Source organism: Hyalella azteca, unplaced genomic scaffold (genome assembly GCF_000764305.2).
Source record: "Hyalella azteca isolate HAZT.00-mixed unplaced genomic scaffold, Hazt_2.0.2 contig2483, whole genome shotgun sequence".
Classification (NCBI taxonomy): Eukaryota; Metazoa; Arthropoda; class Malacostraca; order Amphipoda; family Hyalellidae; genus Hyalella; species Hyalella azteca.
Genome location: NW_025932756.1, coordinates 216,086 through 232,896, shown reverse-complemented (window position 1 = coordinate 232,896; position 16,811 = coordinate 216,086). Strand labels below are relative to the sequence as shown.

General features: G+C 37.6%; 1 protein-coding gene across 1 annotated transcript in view; it reads left to right on the top strand.

Annotated features, from left to right (window-relative positions):
* The first annotated feature begins 3,489 nt into the window (after nt 1–3,489).
* The window catches only part of LOC108671255 (serine/threonine-protein kinase mTOR), a 30,774-nt gene continuing 17,452 nt past the window's right edge, over nt 3,490–16,811 (top strand). The window contains exons 1-18 of the mRNA XM_018158752.2: nt 3,490–3,672; nt 4,285–4,393; nt 4,603–4,684; nt 5,028–5,175; nt 5,433–5,492; nt 6,729–6,865; nt 7,261–7,477; nt 8,220–8,338; nt 8,849–8,924; nt 9,167–9,236; nt 9,699–9,720; nt 9,860–10,031; nt 10,548–10,835; nt 11,102–11,264; nt 11,650–11,913; nt 12,298–12,503; nt 13,294–13,500; nt 15,499–15,722. Of these exons, the coding sequence (XP_018014241.1) occupies nt 3,559–3,672; nt 4,285–4,393; nt 4,603–4,684; nt 5,028–5,175; nt 5,433–5,492; nt 6,729–6,865; nt 7,261–7,477; nt 8,220–8,338; nt 8,849–8,924; nt 9,167–9,236; nt 9,699–9,720; nt 9,860–10,031; nt 10,548–10,835; nt 11,102–11,264; nt 11,650–11,913; nt 12,298–12,503; nt 13,294–13,500; nt 15,499–15,722 (2,678 nt within the window). The 5' untranslated portion in view covers nt 3,490–3,558. The remainder of the gene's footprint in view (nt 3,673–4,284; nt 4,394–4,602; nt 4,685–5,027; nt 5,176–5,432; nt 5,493–6,728; nt 6,866–7,260; nt 7,478–8,219; nt 8,339–8,848; nt 8,925–9,166; nt 9,237–9,698; nt 9,721–9,859; nt 10,032–10,547; nt 10,836–11,101; nt 11,265–11,649; nt 11,914–12,297; nt 12,504–13,293; nt 13,501–15,498; nt 15,723–16,811) is intronic.

Sequence of the window (16,811 nt, the reverse complement as noted above, 5' to 3'; positions counted from 1 at the left end):
ATCCATTTGGTTTGTCTTGAGTACTGGCAGAGAGAATGGGTTAATGGCCCTGAAGCTTCAGGGAAGGGCCTTTACCTCAGTCAAATCAAAGATGGAGTAGCAATTATCCTTGGGCACTGAACCAAAACAGACTTGTATTGGTCTTGCTTTGCTTCAGATGGGTCATGCTGGAGTGGAGGCACACTTGGCTAGGTTTGGATGATCAATAACTCCTTGGCCAGCAATAGCATGTAGAAGCAAATGAGATCACTTGCTGCTTCACTGCCATCTGCATGCTCAGGCTTGAACTAACTATGCTTAATATTGATCAATCTGCAAAAAAATTGGTTGGAGGAGTCCCTTTCCCACCGGAGACACAAGTGAAGATAATCTAAGCCACCACTGCATAGGTATCTGATAGAAATGACTGCTCTGAATTAAATGTAGTTTAATAAATACAATCTAGTATGTTTGATCTATTTTAATGTTGTGTATTTTTAATATTGTATGTCTGCCTGTCATCTCTAACAATCACGAATATACTTACTGCAAACAACACTCTTTTTAACTAATTTCATCCTAAATTGTCAACAAACACACCACTTAGTGCATCCCTGTGTCCAGATAGAGGTGCTCTGCGCAGATCAATTAAATACTGTCAAGACTGCTTATGTGAACAGTGCCTCTACCTGTATCCACTGGATGTACAAATTTTCCATTTCGTCCTCCCAAGCCCTGCCCATAAGAGATACATCTTGTTTGCATATTTGCATAAAATATTGTATGTATATTTAGCTGAAAGAGGCTCCAGGCTGGACCTTCACATAAAGGCTGGTTTCTTGTATGTGGCACAGGTTAGGGCATCCCCTAGCTACTAACTTTAGAAAATTAGCTTGTTCTATTAATGTTGGACTTTGTTTAATGTGACCTAATCACTAACATTTCCTAATGCTATAAAATGTCATTTTATTTTGACATACATTGTTCTTTTATGACTTTTAGCAAGATATATATCTGAACATGAGATTGACATAGTATAATTTCTCCAATTTTGTGAGCTCTAGTTGATCAATTGATGCAATGTTTATGATGGTTTATACCAATGACATTTTCCAGGTGCACACAGCTGCTGGGACTGCAGCAACAACTGAATTGCCCTGCAGACGTGGAGCTACATGGATGTGTATCCAAAGCTCCAATAATCACCAAACAAGAAGAAGGAGTAGAAGAAAAAAAGATTGAAGTACCTACCAGTAACCAAAACTGAGTTGTGCTCACTTGCATTGCTGAGGCTAACAAAGAACAAGAAACCAATGTATGTGTGCAGACAGTCTGACTAAAGGGTTATCCAGCTTTATAAAAACTAATAAACAATTGTGTAAGATGGATGGATAGTTTGTTAACCACAACTGGCAATGACATGTGTCACTATCATGTGGCAAATGATAAAATGTATGATGGCCTATTGCTATTGCTCTTTGCCATTATACTGCATCTCAATATTTTGTTTTATGAAAATGTCTTGAACTACTGATTGCAGTAATGCGGTTAAACCTAAAAGGCAAGAGCATAAAATGAACTGTTGTTTTTCTGATTATTTCATAAGAAAAGCTGAATATTTGTGTGTAAGAATTTCATACTATAAGATTTAACATTATAGTAGGCTAACTTGGCTTTAGTTTCAGTTGCTGAATGGTTTTTCTGCAATTGCAACTTGCAAGCCGTTTGTCTAATTGATGACTATTATCATTTAATATTATGATGGCAGTGAAAATTGAACATGAACTTATGACAGATTATTGAGTTATAGTCAAATATCTCTGTTCATATCCCTTCCGCGTTTAGTTGTACTAAGCTCCATATATCTCGCCTTTCATAAGGGTGATTTTTATTTACATTTGAAGCTCATTCAGTTAATTGGTCAAATGTATTGGCTTTACTTTCAGGCTGTGCTATGCCCAGTTGCTCAGGACATAGGTTTTTCAGGTCTTCATTGAATGAATTGTCAGGTTTCATGTCTGTCAGGTTTTTTCATTGAATGAATTTTAACACCATGGTATACTAATGACATTTGCAATAAACTTCATTGTAAAATAAACACTAATACATTTATAATATATTATAAAAATACTAATTAATACATTTGCTTTGAAGTATTTTGCATTTGCAAGGTAGCTGGTCGCTAAAGGATTGTTGTTGTTGTTGTTGTTGTTGTTGCCCCGCGCCCGATCCCGGCGTCATTGATCCAGCCGTGGCTGGAGCCAACGCACGACCGCAGCTGGGTCCCTCCAAAGGTCTATGGTGCTGAGTGGAGTTGGATTGTTGGCCCTTGCTGAGTGGAGTTGGATCGAAGGCCCTTGAAGAGGTGGGGCACATCATTATCCAGATTCGAGGCCCAGGGTTGGGATTTATTCCGGCCATTAAAAGAAGGATCCGGAGCAGGCTGGCCGGGAGAGACCGCTCCGGTGGAGAAAACCCCGCGCGGCGGGATGGGGCAGGGAGGGGTTCTGTGGTGGTCTGTTATTATGCACTGTTAGTCTGTATATATTGTTTTGCACAATGTTGTCCATTTTAGGATAGAGTTTGGTTAGGGAATATCATATTATCATGATGTCAGGGACGCTGAAAATTTGACTTATTGTGGCCTGTTGCTGATTCTTGTTGGGCAATAGATGAAAAGCTACACATTAATAGATGAAAATATATGAAGATGAATTCTTTACTTGTGCTCTTTAAAGCTTAACAGTAACTAAAAATCTTAAATATTATGGCTCCAAAGTCATTAATTTTAGGACTATATAAATTTGAAATCTTGAAGCTCAACGTTATAATTTCATTTGAAATAAGAAACACTAAATATTTTATTTGTTGCAAAATCTTGCAGTTTAGGAATGCAGGATAGTGTAGGTTGCTGCTAGCCGCTAGGAAAGTAGATGATTTCTACATGTGCTGGTAATGACGAATGGGTAGACAAAATCATTAAATATAAACACTATGTGTTATACATTTAAGCAGGGTTCCAACTTATTAAAGATATAACACTATGAGCCAATAATAAATTTCCTGGCTTGTATTTTTGGATATAGCAAGTCAACCTGCTAAGACAATATTAAGTATATATATACCATGCAGGGAGGGATTCTAGGAGTCATGCTTCATATATTTGATATTGAACAAGAGTAAATGCAGGACTAAAAACTAAGTTTGGTTTATTATATTTCACAATTTTGGCAACAATAATCCATAGCTATGTGTATATTTTTCATAGTACATAGTATTCATAGAACCACATAATGAATGCATTAAATATTTTATGTATAAAATGAATATTACTTAAAAAGAGAGAACTTTTTTTTTAGTTTCTTGCATTGTTAAAAAAAATTTAAAATATTCAAAACGTTTCTAGCTAGTGGGGTTCAGTTTTAGCTACTAAGATAATGTGTCTTAAGTTATTGTGATTTGAAACTGGAAATTGTACCAATAATTCATTTTTTTTTTCATATAGATAGAGATGTAAGATGATTGAGTAGACTATTATCTTCCTAACATTCAACGTGTAGGACATCACAAGTTTCCAAGATGCCCACTAGGCGCATGCAGGAGTTCCTTGCGGGACTCAAGTCTGCTGATGATGAGAGACGAGTGCGCACTGCCTATGATCTGCAGCGATATGTGTTCACTGAACTGAGAGAAGTGAGTAATTCTTTAATAATATATAATAATATAGTTCACAATATCTCGAGGAGCTCTTCTAAGTTTAAGAATAAAGGCTAAAACTAAAAAAGTTGCATAAAACATTTTACTGAATAGAAGTCCTAGATAAACAAAACAGAACGTTTCGGGATATGCCCATCATCAGCTAGTAAAATACATCTGGAAATACATGGAAATCAATTTTAGTACATAAATTTAGAAAATGATAAGGAAAGAAAGGAAAAAAACACAACTATTGACCTAGAATCAAAAGAGGATAAGAGCTGGATTGGTTATTCAATTTAGGTTTAAGTTTATGGACTAAAATTGATTTCCATGTATTTCCAGATGTATTTTACTAGCTGATGATGGGCAGAGCCCGAAACGTTCTGTTTTGTTTATCTAAGACTTCTATTCAGTAAAATGTTTTATGCAACTTTTTTAGTTTTAGCCTTTATTCTTAAACATATAATAATATACTGCTGATAGTTAAGTTCATTTGTATAGCTTATTACTTCAAATATTTTTTCTGCTATTTTATTCTTGTATCAGATTATTTATTGTATGATATTTGAATTGAAGAAATAGTAATAGAATTGTTTATTAATACAGATCTCAGTGGATGCTCTCATCACGTTTCTGGATGAGTTCAACAGCCACATCTATAGCATGGTCACCTCTAAAGAACCTAATGAGAAGAAGGGAGCAATTTATGCTATCAGTAAGAACAGATTGATTCTAGTGCAGTTATAGCTAATAAAGTTAATGCTGTTGATCAAACAGACTATTTCTTCTAGCTGACTATAAATATATGCAATATATTTTTGATCTTTGACTACTGACATTGACCAGGAATACCTCTCATTCAAATTGAAATTGATTTTTTTTCTTCACTTGAAAATAATGTTGGCATTTTAATGTGCCCTACAGTTTGCCTAATGGATATTGATGAGGGACAGAAAACCAAGTCCCTGAGCCGCTCCTACAACATCCTCACCAATCTCATCATAAGGTCTGCCTTCACTTAATAATTATGTCACGTAATGGAAACGTCAAAATAAAAACATAAAACCAATCTCATCATAAGGTCTGCCTTGACTTAATAATTATATGTCACATAATGAAAACATTAAAATAAAAACATAAAACCAATCTCATCATAAGGTCTGCCTTGACTTTCATCTAGCTGATTCTCAGCCGGTGCTGAAAAGTAAATGTGGACATTTTTTTTTTAATTTCTGCAGCAACCATTGCCCTTTAATACAGTTATGTCTAATGTGAGTTAACTTTGTGATGTTCTGGCACAGGAATTCTATATGATTAGATGTGTAACTTGTGATGTTAATTATGTGCAGCTGTGAGAGTGGCGTGTCAGAGCTGGCAGTGAAGGCATTAGGTCGGCTGTTGCTGGTGTCGGGAGCGCCTACTGCCACGGGTGTGGAAATGTTGCTGCAGAAATGCTTCTCATTTATAGAGACGGATGAGACCAGAAGAAAACTCAGTGTGAGTTGATTTATTTTACTTAAAAAAAGACTGCATCTTTATATTAACATTGATTTTATTCAATGTTGAATATTGACAGGTCTAAAACTTGGGCATTGCTGGTCAAAATTTTATGCTTTTCAAAATGCTAATGGTGTTTTTATAAATGCGATATTCCTTATAATAGAAAAATTAAGCTAGTTAGTGGGGTTCTTCATACAAACACAATTATTGCCTAGAAGGATGCATTGTTTAATTTGAATTTAATTTTGATGCAGATCCAGCTTGTGAAAGAGCTTTGCCTGTCCGTTCCATCACACTTCTATCAGCAAATCAGAGTGAGTGAAGCCTGAGCCATGTATGACACTTTTAAACTCTTACTAGAGTTCTACACCGGAGTGACTCCCTTTTTTACAACACTTCTCTTTAACTTCACTTCTTGTTTGTCTGTCTGTCTGCTACAAATCTTGTAATCAAAATTTAACACACTTCTACTTATCCTATCGATCTGAAATTTTGCATGCTTTTTTAAAGTTGGAGACAATGCATGAATCAAATGTCAAAATAAATGATTTTAGAAAGTAAAAAAATTTTTTTTTCAATATTACAAAAATTGAAAAAATAATTTTGTCAGCTACAAATCTTATAACTGATATTTGACATACTTTTACCTGTCTAATTGATCTGAAATTTTGCACACTTGTGTGAAGTCAGAGGCAATGCATGAATCAATTAATATAATAAATAATTTTGAAAAAAAATTTTATATCTTAAAAAAAATTATATATTGAAAAAATTGAAAAATTAATTTTTTTAATATTCGAAAATTAAATGAGAAATTCATGGTACATCTTTAAGATTGGATACACTGGATTTTTTGGAAGTGTTGTCTTTAAAAAGTAATTTTTAAACGTATATTATTTACAACACTTATCTTTAACTTCACTTCTTGTTGTTTGTCTGCTACAAATCTTGTAATCAAAATTTAATTCACTTCTACTTATCTTATCGATCTGAAATTTTGCACACTTGTGTAAAGTTGGAGACAATGCATGAATTAAATGTCAATATAAATGATTTTAAAAATTGAAATTTTTTTTTCAATATTAAAAAAATTGAAAAAATAATTTTGTCTGCTACAAATCTTATAACTGATATTTGACATACTTTTACCTGTCTAATTGATGTGAAATTTTGCACACTTGTGTGAAGTCAGAGGCAATGCATGAATCAATTAACAGAATAAATAATTTAAAAAAAATTTTATATATTAAAAAAATTTTATATATTGAAAAAATTGAAAAATTAATTTTTTAATATTCGAAAATTTAATGAGAAATTCATTGTACATCTGTAAGACTAGAGACACTGGATTCTTTGGAAGTGTTGTCTTTAAAAATTAATTTTTAAAAGTATATTATTTGCACATTTCCCAGTACCTATATTTATTGTTAACTTGACTCTTTTTCATGGACTTACATGCGATTCATGAGTTAGCTTGAAATTTTTTATATTTTTCATTGGCTAGTGATCCATTGATGACTATGCGTTAAATAAACGTTATATTTTTGCAGCGTTTCTTTGCTATAATATTGGAGTTTGGCATCTGGGATAGTGACGCTAGCGTCCGCGAGGAGAGCGTTTCAGCCATCTCTGTTGCCCTCACCGTTGGCCTTCATAGGGAGTCTAAGGAACCCAATATCCCGCAATGGTGAGAAAATGTTTTGTTTTGGGTGCTTCTTTATTTTATGTGGAAACTGGTGCAACTTTTAAGCTGATTCAAAGAAATTTTAACACCTTACAAACTGTTTCATTGTTTTCCAAAATACCAGAATGTTAGTCTATATTGAATTGTGAGGATCTTTTATATTGAGAGTGAATTCTAAAAGGTCTGTTCTAAGTGTCAGTGATATAATGACACTTTAATGATAATGAAATGATGATACATTCTGCGGCAATACTTCAAATTTTGAAGTTAATGGATAATCTTTATTTTAATTTCTCAAGACATTAAAAACTTGCTTGGATGACAGTAAAAATCCCACACATTCTGCTATCTGTAGATCAATTGAGCCATAAGCACTGAATTTCTGTAATTTGCCGCAGGTACACTTCATGTGTCCACGAGATACTGAGAGGCTTGGAAGACCCTCGTGCCGGAGAACACATCGCGGCGGTGCCCCGCAACATCACCCGCGAGGAGCGTCTCCACGTCACATTCCTGCTGCTCAGCGCCCTGCTGAAGCACGCAAACGCTGCATGGGAAGCGCACACTCGTCTTCTCAGGCACATCACTCACTTCCAGTCCTCGCAGCCTAAGAAAGTGCGCCTTTTGGAGACTGAAGAACTTCAAAATGAATGTTTCCTACGTTGCCATTATAGTTTAGGGACTACGGTGCAGATATACTAATATTTATGAAGAACTACCTTGGTTTTCTGCAATAATATTTTAAGTGTAACTAACTGATAATCAATTTATTTGTTTCTCAAATAAATTTATCCCATAGAAAATAACGTAAACTATATCAATTGGTTCCTTAGCTCTAGGAATACTAAAGGCAATGAAATTATTCCAACTGTCCAATGCTACTCTTAATTACTAAATGTATTCACTACGTTTATGGAGCTTTTCTTATTTTCAACCTTTATAGCAATTATCTATGTCATGAGTTTCCATACAAGTTTTTATGTAATATTTTCATGTAGTATCAGTATTGTCTTGCTGTGGACTCAAGTCTTCTGTAAGAATCAAATTTGTTTTCAACAGAGAGTTAAGCATAGGCTAAGCAGTACCGGTAAGCATAAATCTTCCAATATCAAGCTGGAATGCACTGACAGTTACAAGGCACCATTTTCTCCAATTTTTTGCTCTGTTGCTGGCTTGTGTGATTTTTTTTGATCGTTCGCAAACCGAAATAGTTTGACACGATAATGAAAATTAACATCAATAGCATTTTTATTGTAATTGGGAACCATTCACTATATTTGGTATACAGTGATCTGCTCAATATTTTATACCAAGTGCAACGCGCACCCTTCAGAAATTGATGGCATTTATTCAACAGGAGGGAGTATCTCAACTACTAAAGAGGCTTCGTGGCACCAACGCGTCCAGCATGGCGCTGCCCACGTCCCAGTCTCTGGACCAGCTTGTGATCTCCTCTCAGCACCACACCACCTCCAGGTCCGTGTTAATACTGCTCTTATTTTGTGCAACTTCATCCTAAGTGTACCCCAGGCCCGCCCCAAAACTGCTCTTATTTTGTGCAACTTCATCCTAAGTGTACCCCATCTTATTTTGTGCGACTTCATCCTAAGTGTACCCCAGGCCCGCCCTAATACTGCTCTTATTTTGTGCAACTTCATCCTAAGTGTACCGCCAGAAAAAAAGCGCCCGCTGTACCTCAATTGCTCTTGAAAATCACGATCCGGTATCGACTACAGAAATATCCCAAAGATATTTGCTCCCGTGTAAAATAACAAAAAGCAATATTAATTCATTTTTAAGTATCAGCCAGATTCGTAAAAGCTTTTCATTTAAAAATTTGAAATTCGACGTTAGACTTTCGTTGGGTGAGAGGTGTTGTTTGGTTAAATCAAGTACAATCCCTTTATAATCATTTGGATTATCTGAATGATTACATTTGATTTTGATTTGATCAGAATGATAAGAAATTTGTTTCCTATGCTTCAGTGAGAGCGACCGTCCCATGGAGAGCAACATCATTAGGACGATGATAGACTGCAACTACACGGACCTTTGCAATCTTGTGAGTAATCATGGACTTGGTATAACTTTCTACACAATAAGTAAAGTAATATGTGAAGTTCTCGTGCATTGTCATTCTTTCCTGAACGCTCTTCTCGTCTCTGAGTTGATCTGAGATGGCAGCAAAACATTAAATTCAGACAAAAATTGCCGCAGGAATAATCTGAGCCCTCAAATAAAACGACTTCCATTCATGTGCAGCGTGGGAATTATGATTTAATTAAAAGCCATTTTGTCCACCAGATGTCCGGTTTTCGAGGAATTCGCAGCTCTATGGTACAGTCAAGCTTGCTGAAACTCCTGCCTCGCATTGGTTGAGATAAGTGATGAACACGGAAATTTTAGACCAGTTGAGTGCACAGTTATGTTATTGATGTGTGATCGACGCCTTTAGACTAGTTGAGTTCATTGCCATTTTAGTGATAAATTATGCATGTAGTGATGTATCATGCTACAGATTTTCATCCTGAAGATTAATACAATGCTTTGTACCGCGGTGCAGCTTTAGCTTAATTTGATTTAGATCCATCATAAAAGTTGCATCCATGAGGTGGATGGGTTAGTATGAATTTTGCAAGATTATAGCAGTGAATTACCAGTTCTAGACCCAGATATCTTGGAAAACTTAGCACTGTATAGAATCTGCAAATCTTTAATGCCGACGCCACTGTATTATATATGTTGGTTTCCCAACAAATTTTCTAGCCATCTTCCTGTATAATATTCAAGGCCAATACGGTGAGTGTTGAATGCGAACTTATCCACTCATTTTCAGCTGAAGCGCTAGTAATCATAGGGTCACTAAACTAAACTTATCCACTCATTTACGTCAGTTGGAGAAAATAGGACAAGATTTTCTATGAGATTGTTCAACTGGGATCTCTAGAATAACCTTAGTTAATGTGCTGAACTTACGCTGTATTTAACATCGTGCAGTGGTCACCTGGAGGCGTACATGTCTCACTGCTTGGCTCTCGCCAACGGCAAGGATAAGGAAAAGCCCGCAGCGTTCGTGTGCCTGGGGCTGCTGACCATAGCTTGTCGTCCCGCCACCCTGGCGCTCGTTCCCAGGATTCTCTCCACCATCAAGAACGCTATACCCACAAAGGTATACTATGTATCTTTGTAAGATTCAAAGTATCTTACATACTTTGTACTCGCAAGACTGTGTCTAACTAAGATGAAATAACGTTTTTCTAAGGTATGTGCATACAAATGTAATAATAGGAAGGTTTTCAAGAAGAAATATTTTATTTTTCTGCAAGATTTTGAATTTGTATCACGAGCCGCTCGAAGTTGAGGATTACACAAGACTGTGTCTATCCTAAGATGAAATAATAAATAATATACTAAGATGAAACAATTATAGTAACAGGAAGGTTTTAAACAAGTATTATCTTATCATTTTTCAAGAATTTGAATTTGTTAGCCGAGCAGCTCGAAGTCGAGGATTACACAAGACTGTGTCTATCCTACGATGAAATTACATATTTTTGAGGAATGTGCATACAATTGTAGTAACAGGAAGGTTTTCAACAAGAATTATCTTAGTATTTGCAAGATTTTGGATTTGTTACCCGAGCTGCTCGAAGTCGAGGATTAATGTTTACTGCTTTGTTCGCAGGAGTCACTAGGCAGGAAACGAAGTCCTGCGACCGTGGAGCCTAGCGTCCTAGTGTGCCTGAGCCTCGTGGCTCACTCCCTGGGCCCCGACCCTCCCATGCCAGATTTCCTGGCGTTGGAGCATCACCCACCGCCGCCCTCTCCTGCCCAGATCGAGGGCGCACCTGCCAAAGCTAATGCTGCACAAGATGCCATCGAGATTTTACTCACCCCCATACTTAATTCTGGACTCTCGCCCACTCTGGCGCTCTGTATGCAGGAGCTGGCGCTCGTCTTGCCGGACCTGAAGGTTAGTATTAACCTTTGGCTGCTTAATTAATGTGCTGCTCATGAATGAGAAAAATTATCCTTAATTGGATGAGTCGAACTGTCATGGGTCCAACCTACGACAATATTAATACTGTATTTTTGGATAATTTTCAAGGACTTTGAGCGTTTGATTATTTTGTCTGAAAGTATAACTTGATTCTAGATGCAGATAACAATCGTACCTGTTTTTTTTGGTGGTTGCGTGTGTTAGCTCTTCATTATTTCTTTATGTTGATGACTAAGCAGAAAGGCATCAGTGAAGGCCTGCTACAACTGCTGTCCAGTATCCTGATCCAGCGAGGGGGCGCCTCGCCCTCCTCCACCACCCCCTCCCCTGCAGACCTGCAGAACGTCTCCACTGTTGTGCTGGCGCTCAGAACTCTTGCGTCCTTCGATTTCGAGGATACCGGTGAGATGTGAACTAGTTTATACCTCGTGTCTTTATTGGATTTCTTACAGATCAAATATTGTTTACACAAATAATTTGGACTAGCATTATCGTAACATTTAGATATGTGGGTTATTTTTTTTCTTATTATCACGAATTTCATTACTGATATTAGTCTCGCACATTATTTAAACTACACTAAGTGATAATCGGTCTTAGTCCTAGAAAGCTTTAATTCGAGCAGGTTTACTCATTTATTGTGTTGGCAACATAGTGTTGATTAAAATCATATAGTGAACTTTCTTGTTAATCATGCTAATGACAATTGTAATTGATTCTAACACGGCTTCTCTCACAAATGTGTATGGATTAAGAAACATTCTCATAACTTTAATCGTTCCCTCAGCCGGTCCCTGGTTACTCCAAGTGATTCGTCACATCAGCGACTTGTATGTATCGCACAGCAGCAAGGAGGTGCGGCTCGAGGCCGTGGCCACCATATGTCATCTTCTGCACCCTGTGTGTGATAGCGGCAATTTAGGACTGCCGTTACACCCTCACCCGCCCTACAATTCCCTCTGCAACGACCACTCTACTCAACACCCCGTCCATGCAGCTATTGTGTATGAGCACGTGTCGCGCGTGCTGTGGCTTAGCGTCACTGACATGGGTAAGCTAACCTGCCGACTCCAGGGTACAGAATTTAATTACATTCTAACTTCGTTCTTTCTTGTATGATATTAAGTGAACGTAATGTCCAAAAAATGACCATTCATTACTCTGAAATGATGTGAAGAATATAAACTTATTGGCCAGTTGAATTTTGGAATTTCTTATGTTTAGCAATTTTCAACTTTGGCTACATCTTGTGGATTAACGCGTATGCTTAATTTTAATTAATAATGTATAATTTCTAACATATTCTGCTCCCTGAAACTGAATCTTAGTTATATCTTGGCACAGACGTAGACGTACTGGTATGCTTAATTTTAATTAAAATGTATAATTTCTCGCATATTCTCCCTTAAACTAATTAATTTTTATCTCGGCCCAGACGTAGACGTGCGGTTATGCGCCCTGACGTCGCTGGAGGACGCGTTCTCGGTGCACATGGCGCAGCCTGAGAACCTGAACGCGCTCGTGCTGGCGCTCAGCGACGAGTCCTTGGAGATACGCGAGGCTGCCGTCACCCTCCTCGCCAAGCTCTCCGTCATCAACCCTGCTTATGTGCATCCTTTACTGAGGAAAACTCTGCTCAGGGTTAGTGCGATGATTTTCTGGTGTCAATTTTGATGCTTTGCCGTCGCAAAGATGATGTTTTGCGTTTTGATGTTTTGCCGTTAAAAAATTGTCGCAAGATTGAGATAGGAATGTTTGGTTTTCAGTGCAACATCATACACTGCATTTAGTTTCATATAAATCCATCGTTTATTTTGAAACAGCTTTATGATCGGAAGTATACTCTACACAATGATAAAAATTACCATGAAGATATTGCTAACTATCGGAGGTTTGGTGTTCTCAATGCTGCTAGCGCTTATTGATTAATATTAATGTTGTTCTTGTTCTTTAATTGAATTGAAGTTGAGACATTCACGTATCGGCTTCACATAATACCGAACTAGAAGGAATACGTTATTGATCTGAAGGGATACTTGAGTAAAATGTAGAAAAGGAGGCTAGATTCAACTTGAACTAGGCTAGAGTTGAAGCGATATTTTTTTATTTTCCTAGTAAGTTGATTGTGAAGGAACATAAACTTTCACGTTTGTTTATCTTCTGAACATCATGAAGTTTGAGTTATAGTGGTACGCTACGCTGAAATTGTGAGGCTTAATTACATTTTGACAGTTGATAGACTCGATATAACATTGTGTTATTACATATGTTGATACCATAGCCATTAATAAGCATTTTCTAAATTTTGCATGCGCAGGTTTTGGTGGCGCCTGAGTGGAAGGCTTAGGTAAGGTCTTCGACTATTGGCATTAAGAAAATGTCGATTATATTACCACTTTATACTTATGTTGACAATTGACAATATTTCCAGTTACTGAGCGAGTTGGACTTCACGGGCATTGGTCGTAACCGCGAGCTGAGCGCCCGCATGTTGCGCCACATGATCGCTCAGGCGCCACGCTTCCTGCGGCAGTACGTGCAGCCCATCATGAGTGTTGTGGTGCCCATCCTGACGCAGCCTGACCTCAACCCTGTCGTCACCGTCAGCCTCATGACTGCTGTTGGGGATCTCGCCCAGGTTCGTCCTCACTCTACTAGTTTACATCACCACAGGAATATAACCTAGCAGTTGTTTTACGATGGTGGAAATGTAAACATGCCAAAATATCTCGTGGTGCGTGGTGCAAACATGGGCTGGTTCTCTCCCTATCAATATTGATGGCCCAATCACAGTTGTCAATGATCTGACAGAAGTTTCCTTAATATGTAGTTTACCCTCTACTGTCGTATGTCACTCTCCAGTAACATAACTTTCAAATTAAATTGTACTTTAAATATTGAGTGTAGCAACCTGAGGACATTTTTACGCAACAAAGAACATTTTAAAGTTGTCGTACGTGGCGGCAACCATCAGTGCAAGTCATTTTGCGCTCACTAGAACGTATCCTTATTGGGAAGTAGGCTTGTGACAATATTGCTCCGGTTATTCAACTCGTGTCAGGCGGTAGAGGGTTAAATTACTTGCTCCCCATTGCTAGTATAGAACTAGTCGAAAATATCGAGTTTCATTTAGAGCCTTCGCATTTGTTGAGTAAACATATGCTCTCTGCCAAACTGCAGAAATTTGTAGTTTGTCTTCGATCCAGTTACGAACTACCACCAGATGCAGTTGCAATCGCAGGAATAGCATATTGAACGCCCCCATCATTAGTAGTTGGTGCTTTCCGGTCACTAACCTACTTCCCAATTAACTAATATACATTGAGGAAATTTTCCAATTGACTTAAGGGGACCGGCTACCCTCCGGAAAAACTTCTACAGTTATTATCCGATCATCATGAAACTTCGCATACATATGCAAAATGTAAATATAAGAACATTTTGCTCGTATGAATTTTTCGAAAAAATATATAGAAAACGTGAAATTCATAGAAAACGGCTAAAATTAAGCATGTAACTGCAGCACAACTCAAGTAGAAACTATATTCAAAGATTTCAGCAGCTAATTACTTTATATCTAATTAGTTAAAGAACTCTGCCACCCGCTTCCCTTTAAAGAGACGTCATGAACGTAAATATTGGCGTACAGCGATGGCAGTGGTACCATTGGAAAGAGCAGAATTTCAGCTTTAAGATGAGTTCAAAAACCGGAAAAGCCAAATTTGAAAATTTTAAGGTAGCCGGTCCCCTTAATGGACTCATTTTTCAAAGCTTAAGCTTACTGTAAGAATAGCAGGGCACGACTAGCCCCAGACTCACAGCAGACCACACAAGGGTGTCTTCTAACGTGTGTCTGTGCTCGTCCTATCTAATTTCACGTTACTAGGAGCATTGTTACTAATTGCTCCAGCATAGTGCTCCCAGTATCTGACAGCAGTTCTTAGTTGTGAGCTCAAGTTGTTATGCTGTTAAAACTCCTTGCATTTCTCTTCTCTGTCTCTCTCGAGCGGGCAGCCGACGTATCGGACGTCTCGTGTAAGCGACCTCTTGTTTAAATGTCTTCGTTTCTGTTGCCTTTGACCTGTCCTCCATTACCTCTTGAGATGCAAACCTTGCTTATTTCTTGCCAGCTTCTGCGCACAGGCCTCGTGATTGATAGTTTTAAAAAATTCTCAATAATTGAGACCTCCCGCCTTCCTGATGATGTTTACATGCGACAACCGGTGCAAAATAGCCTTAGTGGCTGAAGTTGACGTAAATCATTGTAGCTATCTTAATCAGAAACACTAAAATAAATAAAATACTGTGTCTAACAAGTGATAAGCCCGACCTGAAGCGTCATAAATTATGACCGCTGAACTAACTATAAGTGATAAAGTGATAAATTAACGTATTATAGCGAATTATTCCCAATGTTCCTGAAATAAGAGTTATGAAGAAGCTGTGGATTTAAAGTATTCGCAGCTAATAAAATTATTTAACATACAGTATTTTAAAGCCTGAAGGGAAAATTTCCATCGATGCTCATTTTTAAATATTTCTTTATGGGAACAGTTCGCAATCCTTCATGTATACATAATTTCCTGGTGTCTGTTTGTTTCGGTCACTTGGTAATCTCGTTATGCAAAATGCGTAGGTGAGTGGAAGCGACATCAGGTCGTGGGTGGGCGCAGTGATGCCCCTGCTGCTAGCCATGCTGGAGTCTCGACTGTGTGGGTGGAGGCGTCAGGTGGCGCTGGTGACGCTGGGGCAGCTGGTGGAGGCCACGGCAGGAGGTTCACTACATCCCTACACTCAGTACCCTTTTCTGCTGCAGCTGCTCCTCTCCATTCTGAAGACTGAAACCCAGCAACCTGTGCGGTTAGTTTTAGAATTGATGAGCTTTTTCAAGCATCTTAGTTGTTGTTGTTGTTGTTGTGGTTGCCCGGTCTCATTTTTATAAGAGACCTCCATCTGTGAAGTGGTCGGGTGTTCCTGTAATACAAGGAATGTTACGCGGTATATTATTTGGCAAGTTCAGGAATTTATGAGCCTTTTTATGTATCATAGTGGAGTGGTCGTTTGTTCCTGTAATACAAGGAATGTTACGCGGTACCGGTATAATATTTGGTAAGTTCAGGAATTTATGAGCTTCTGTTTCATGCATCTTAGTGGAGTGTTCAGTGTTCCTGTTATACAAGGAATGTTACGCCATATATTATTTGATAAGTTCAGGAATTGATTAGAATCTTTTTCGTGCATCTTAGTGGGGTGGTCAGGTGTTCTAGTTATACAGCATAGTTTACGTGGTATATTATTTCCAGGAGTGCTATTATGTGTGCAAGTCATACTTAGTGCGAATTGGTTAGAATATAATGTGTATAAAGTCATGGTGGATTTACCTAAACATATGCCCAAAATATAGATGTTTAGCATTTTGTTTGTTACTAACCAAAAAGTGAAACATTCGCAAATTCAAACGTCTGTAAAAGAAATGTTCGTCTTCATATTTCTTGTTACTTGCATGATTTTTGTGGTCTCGGACTTAGTTCAAATAACTAAGAACACTTGAATACTTGGATCGCAAACTTCCAAGCAATTTAAAAACAAAGAACATGGCACAGAATATTCATCATGCCAAATTAGTACAAATAACAAGGATGTCGCCTTAGCAATTAGTTGCATTAGTAATTAGTTGCACTAGTAATTAGTTGCATTATTAATTAGTTGCACTAGTAATTAGTTGCACTAGTAATTAGTTGCATTAGTAATTAGTTGCACTAGGATTTAGTTGCACTAGTAATTAGTTGCATTATTAATTAGTTGCACTAGTAATTAGTTGCACTAGTAATTAGTTGCACTAGTAATTAGTTGCACTAGTAATTAGTTGCAGTAGTAATTAGTTGCACTAGTAATTAGTTGCACTAGTAATTAGTTGCACTAGTAATTAGTTGCACTAGTAATTAGTTG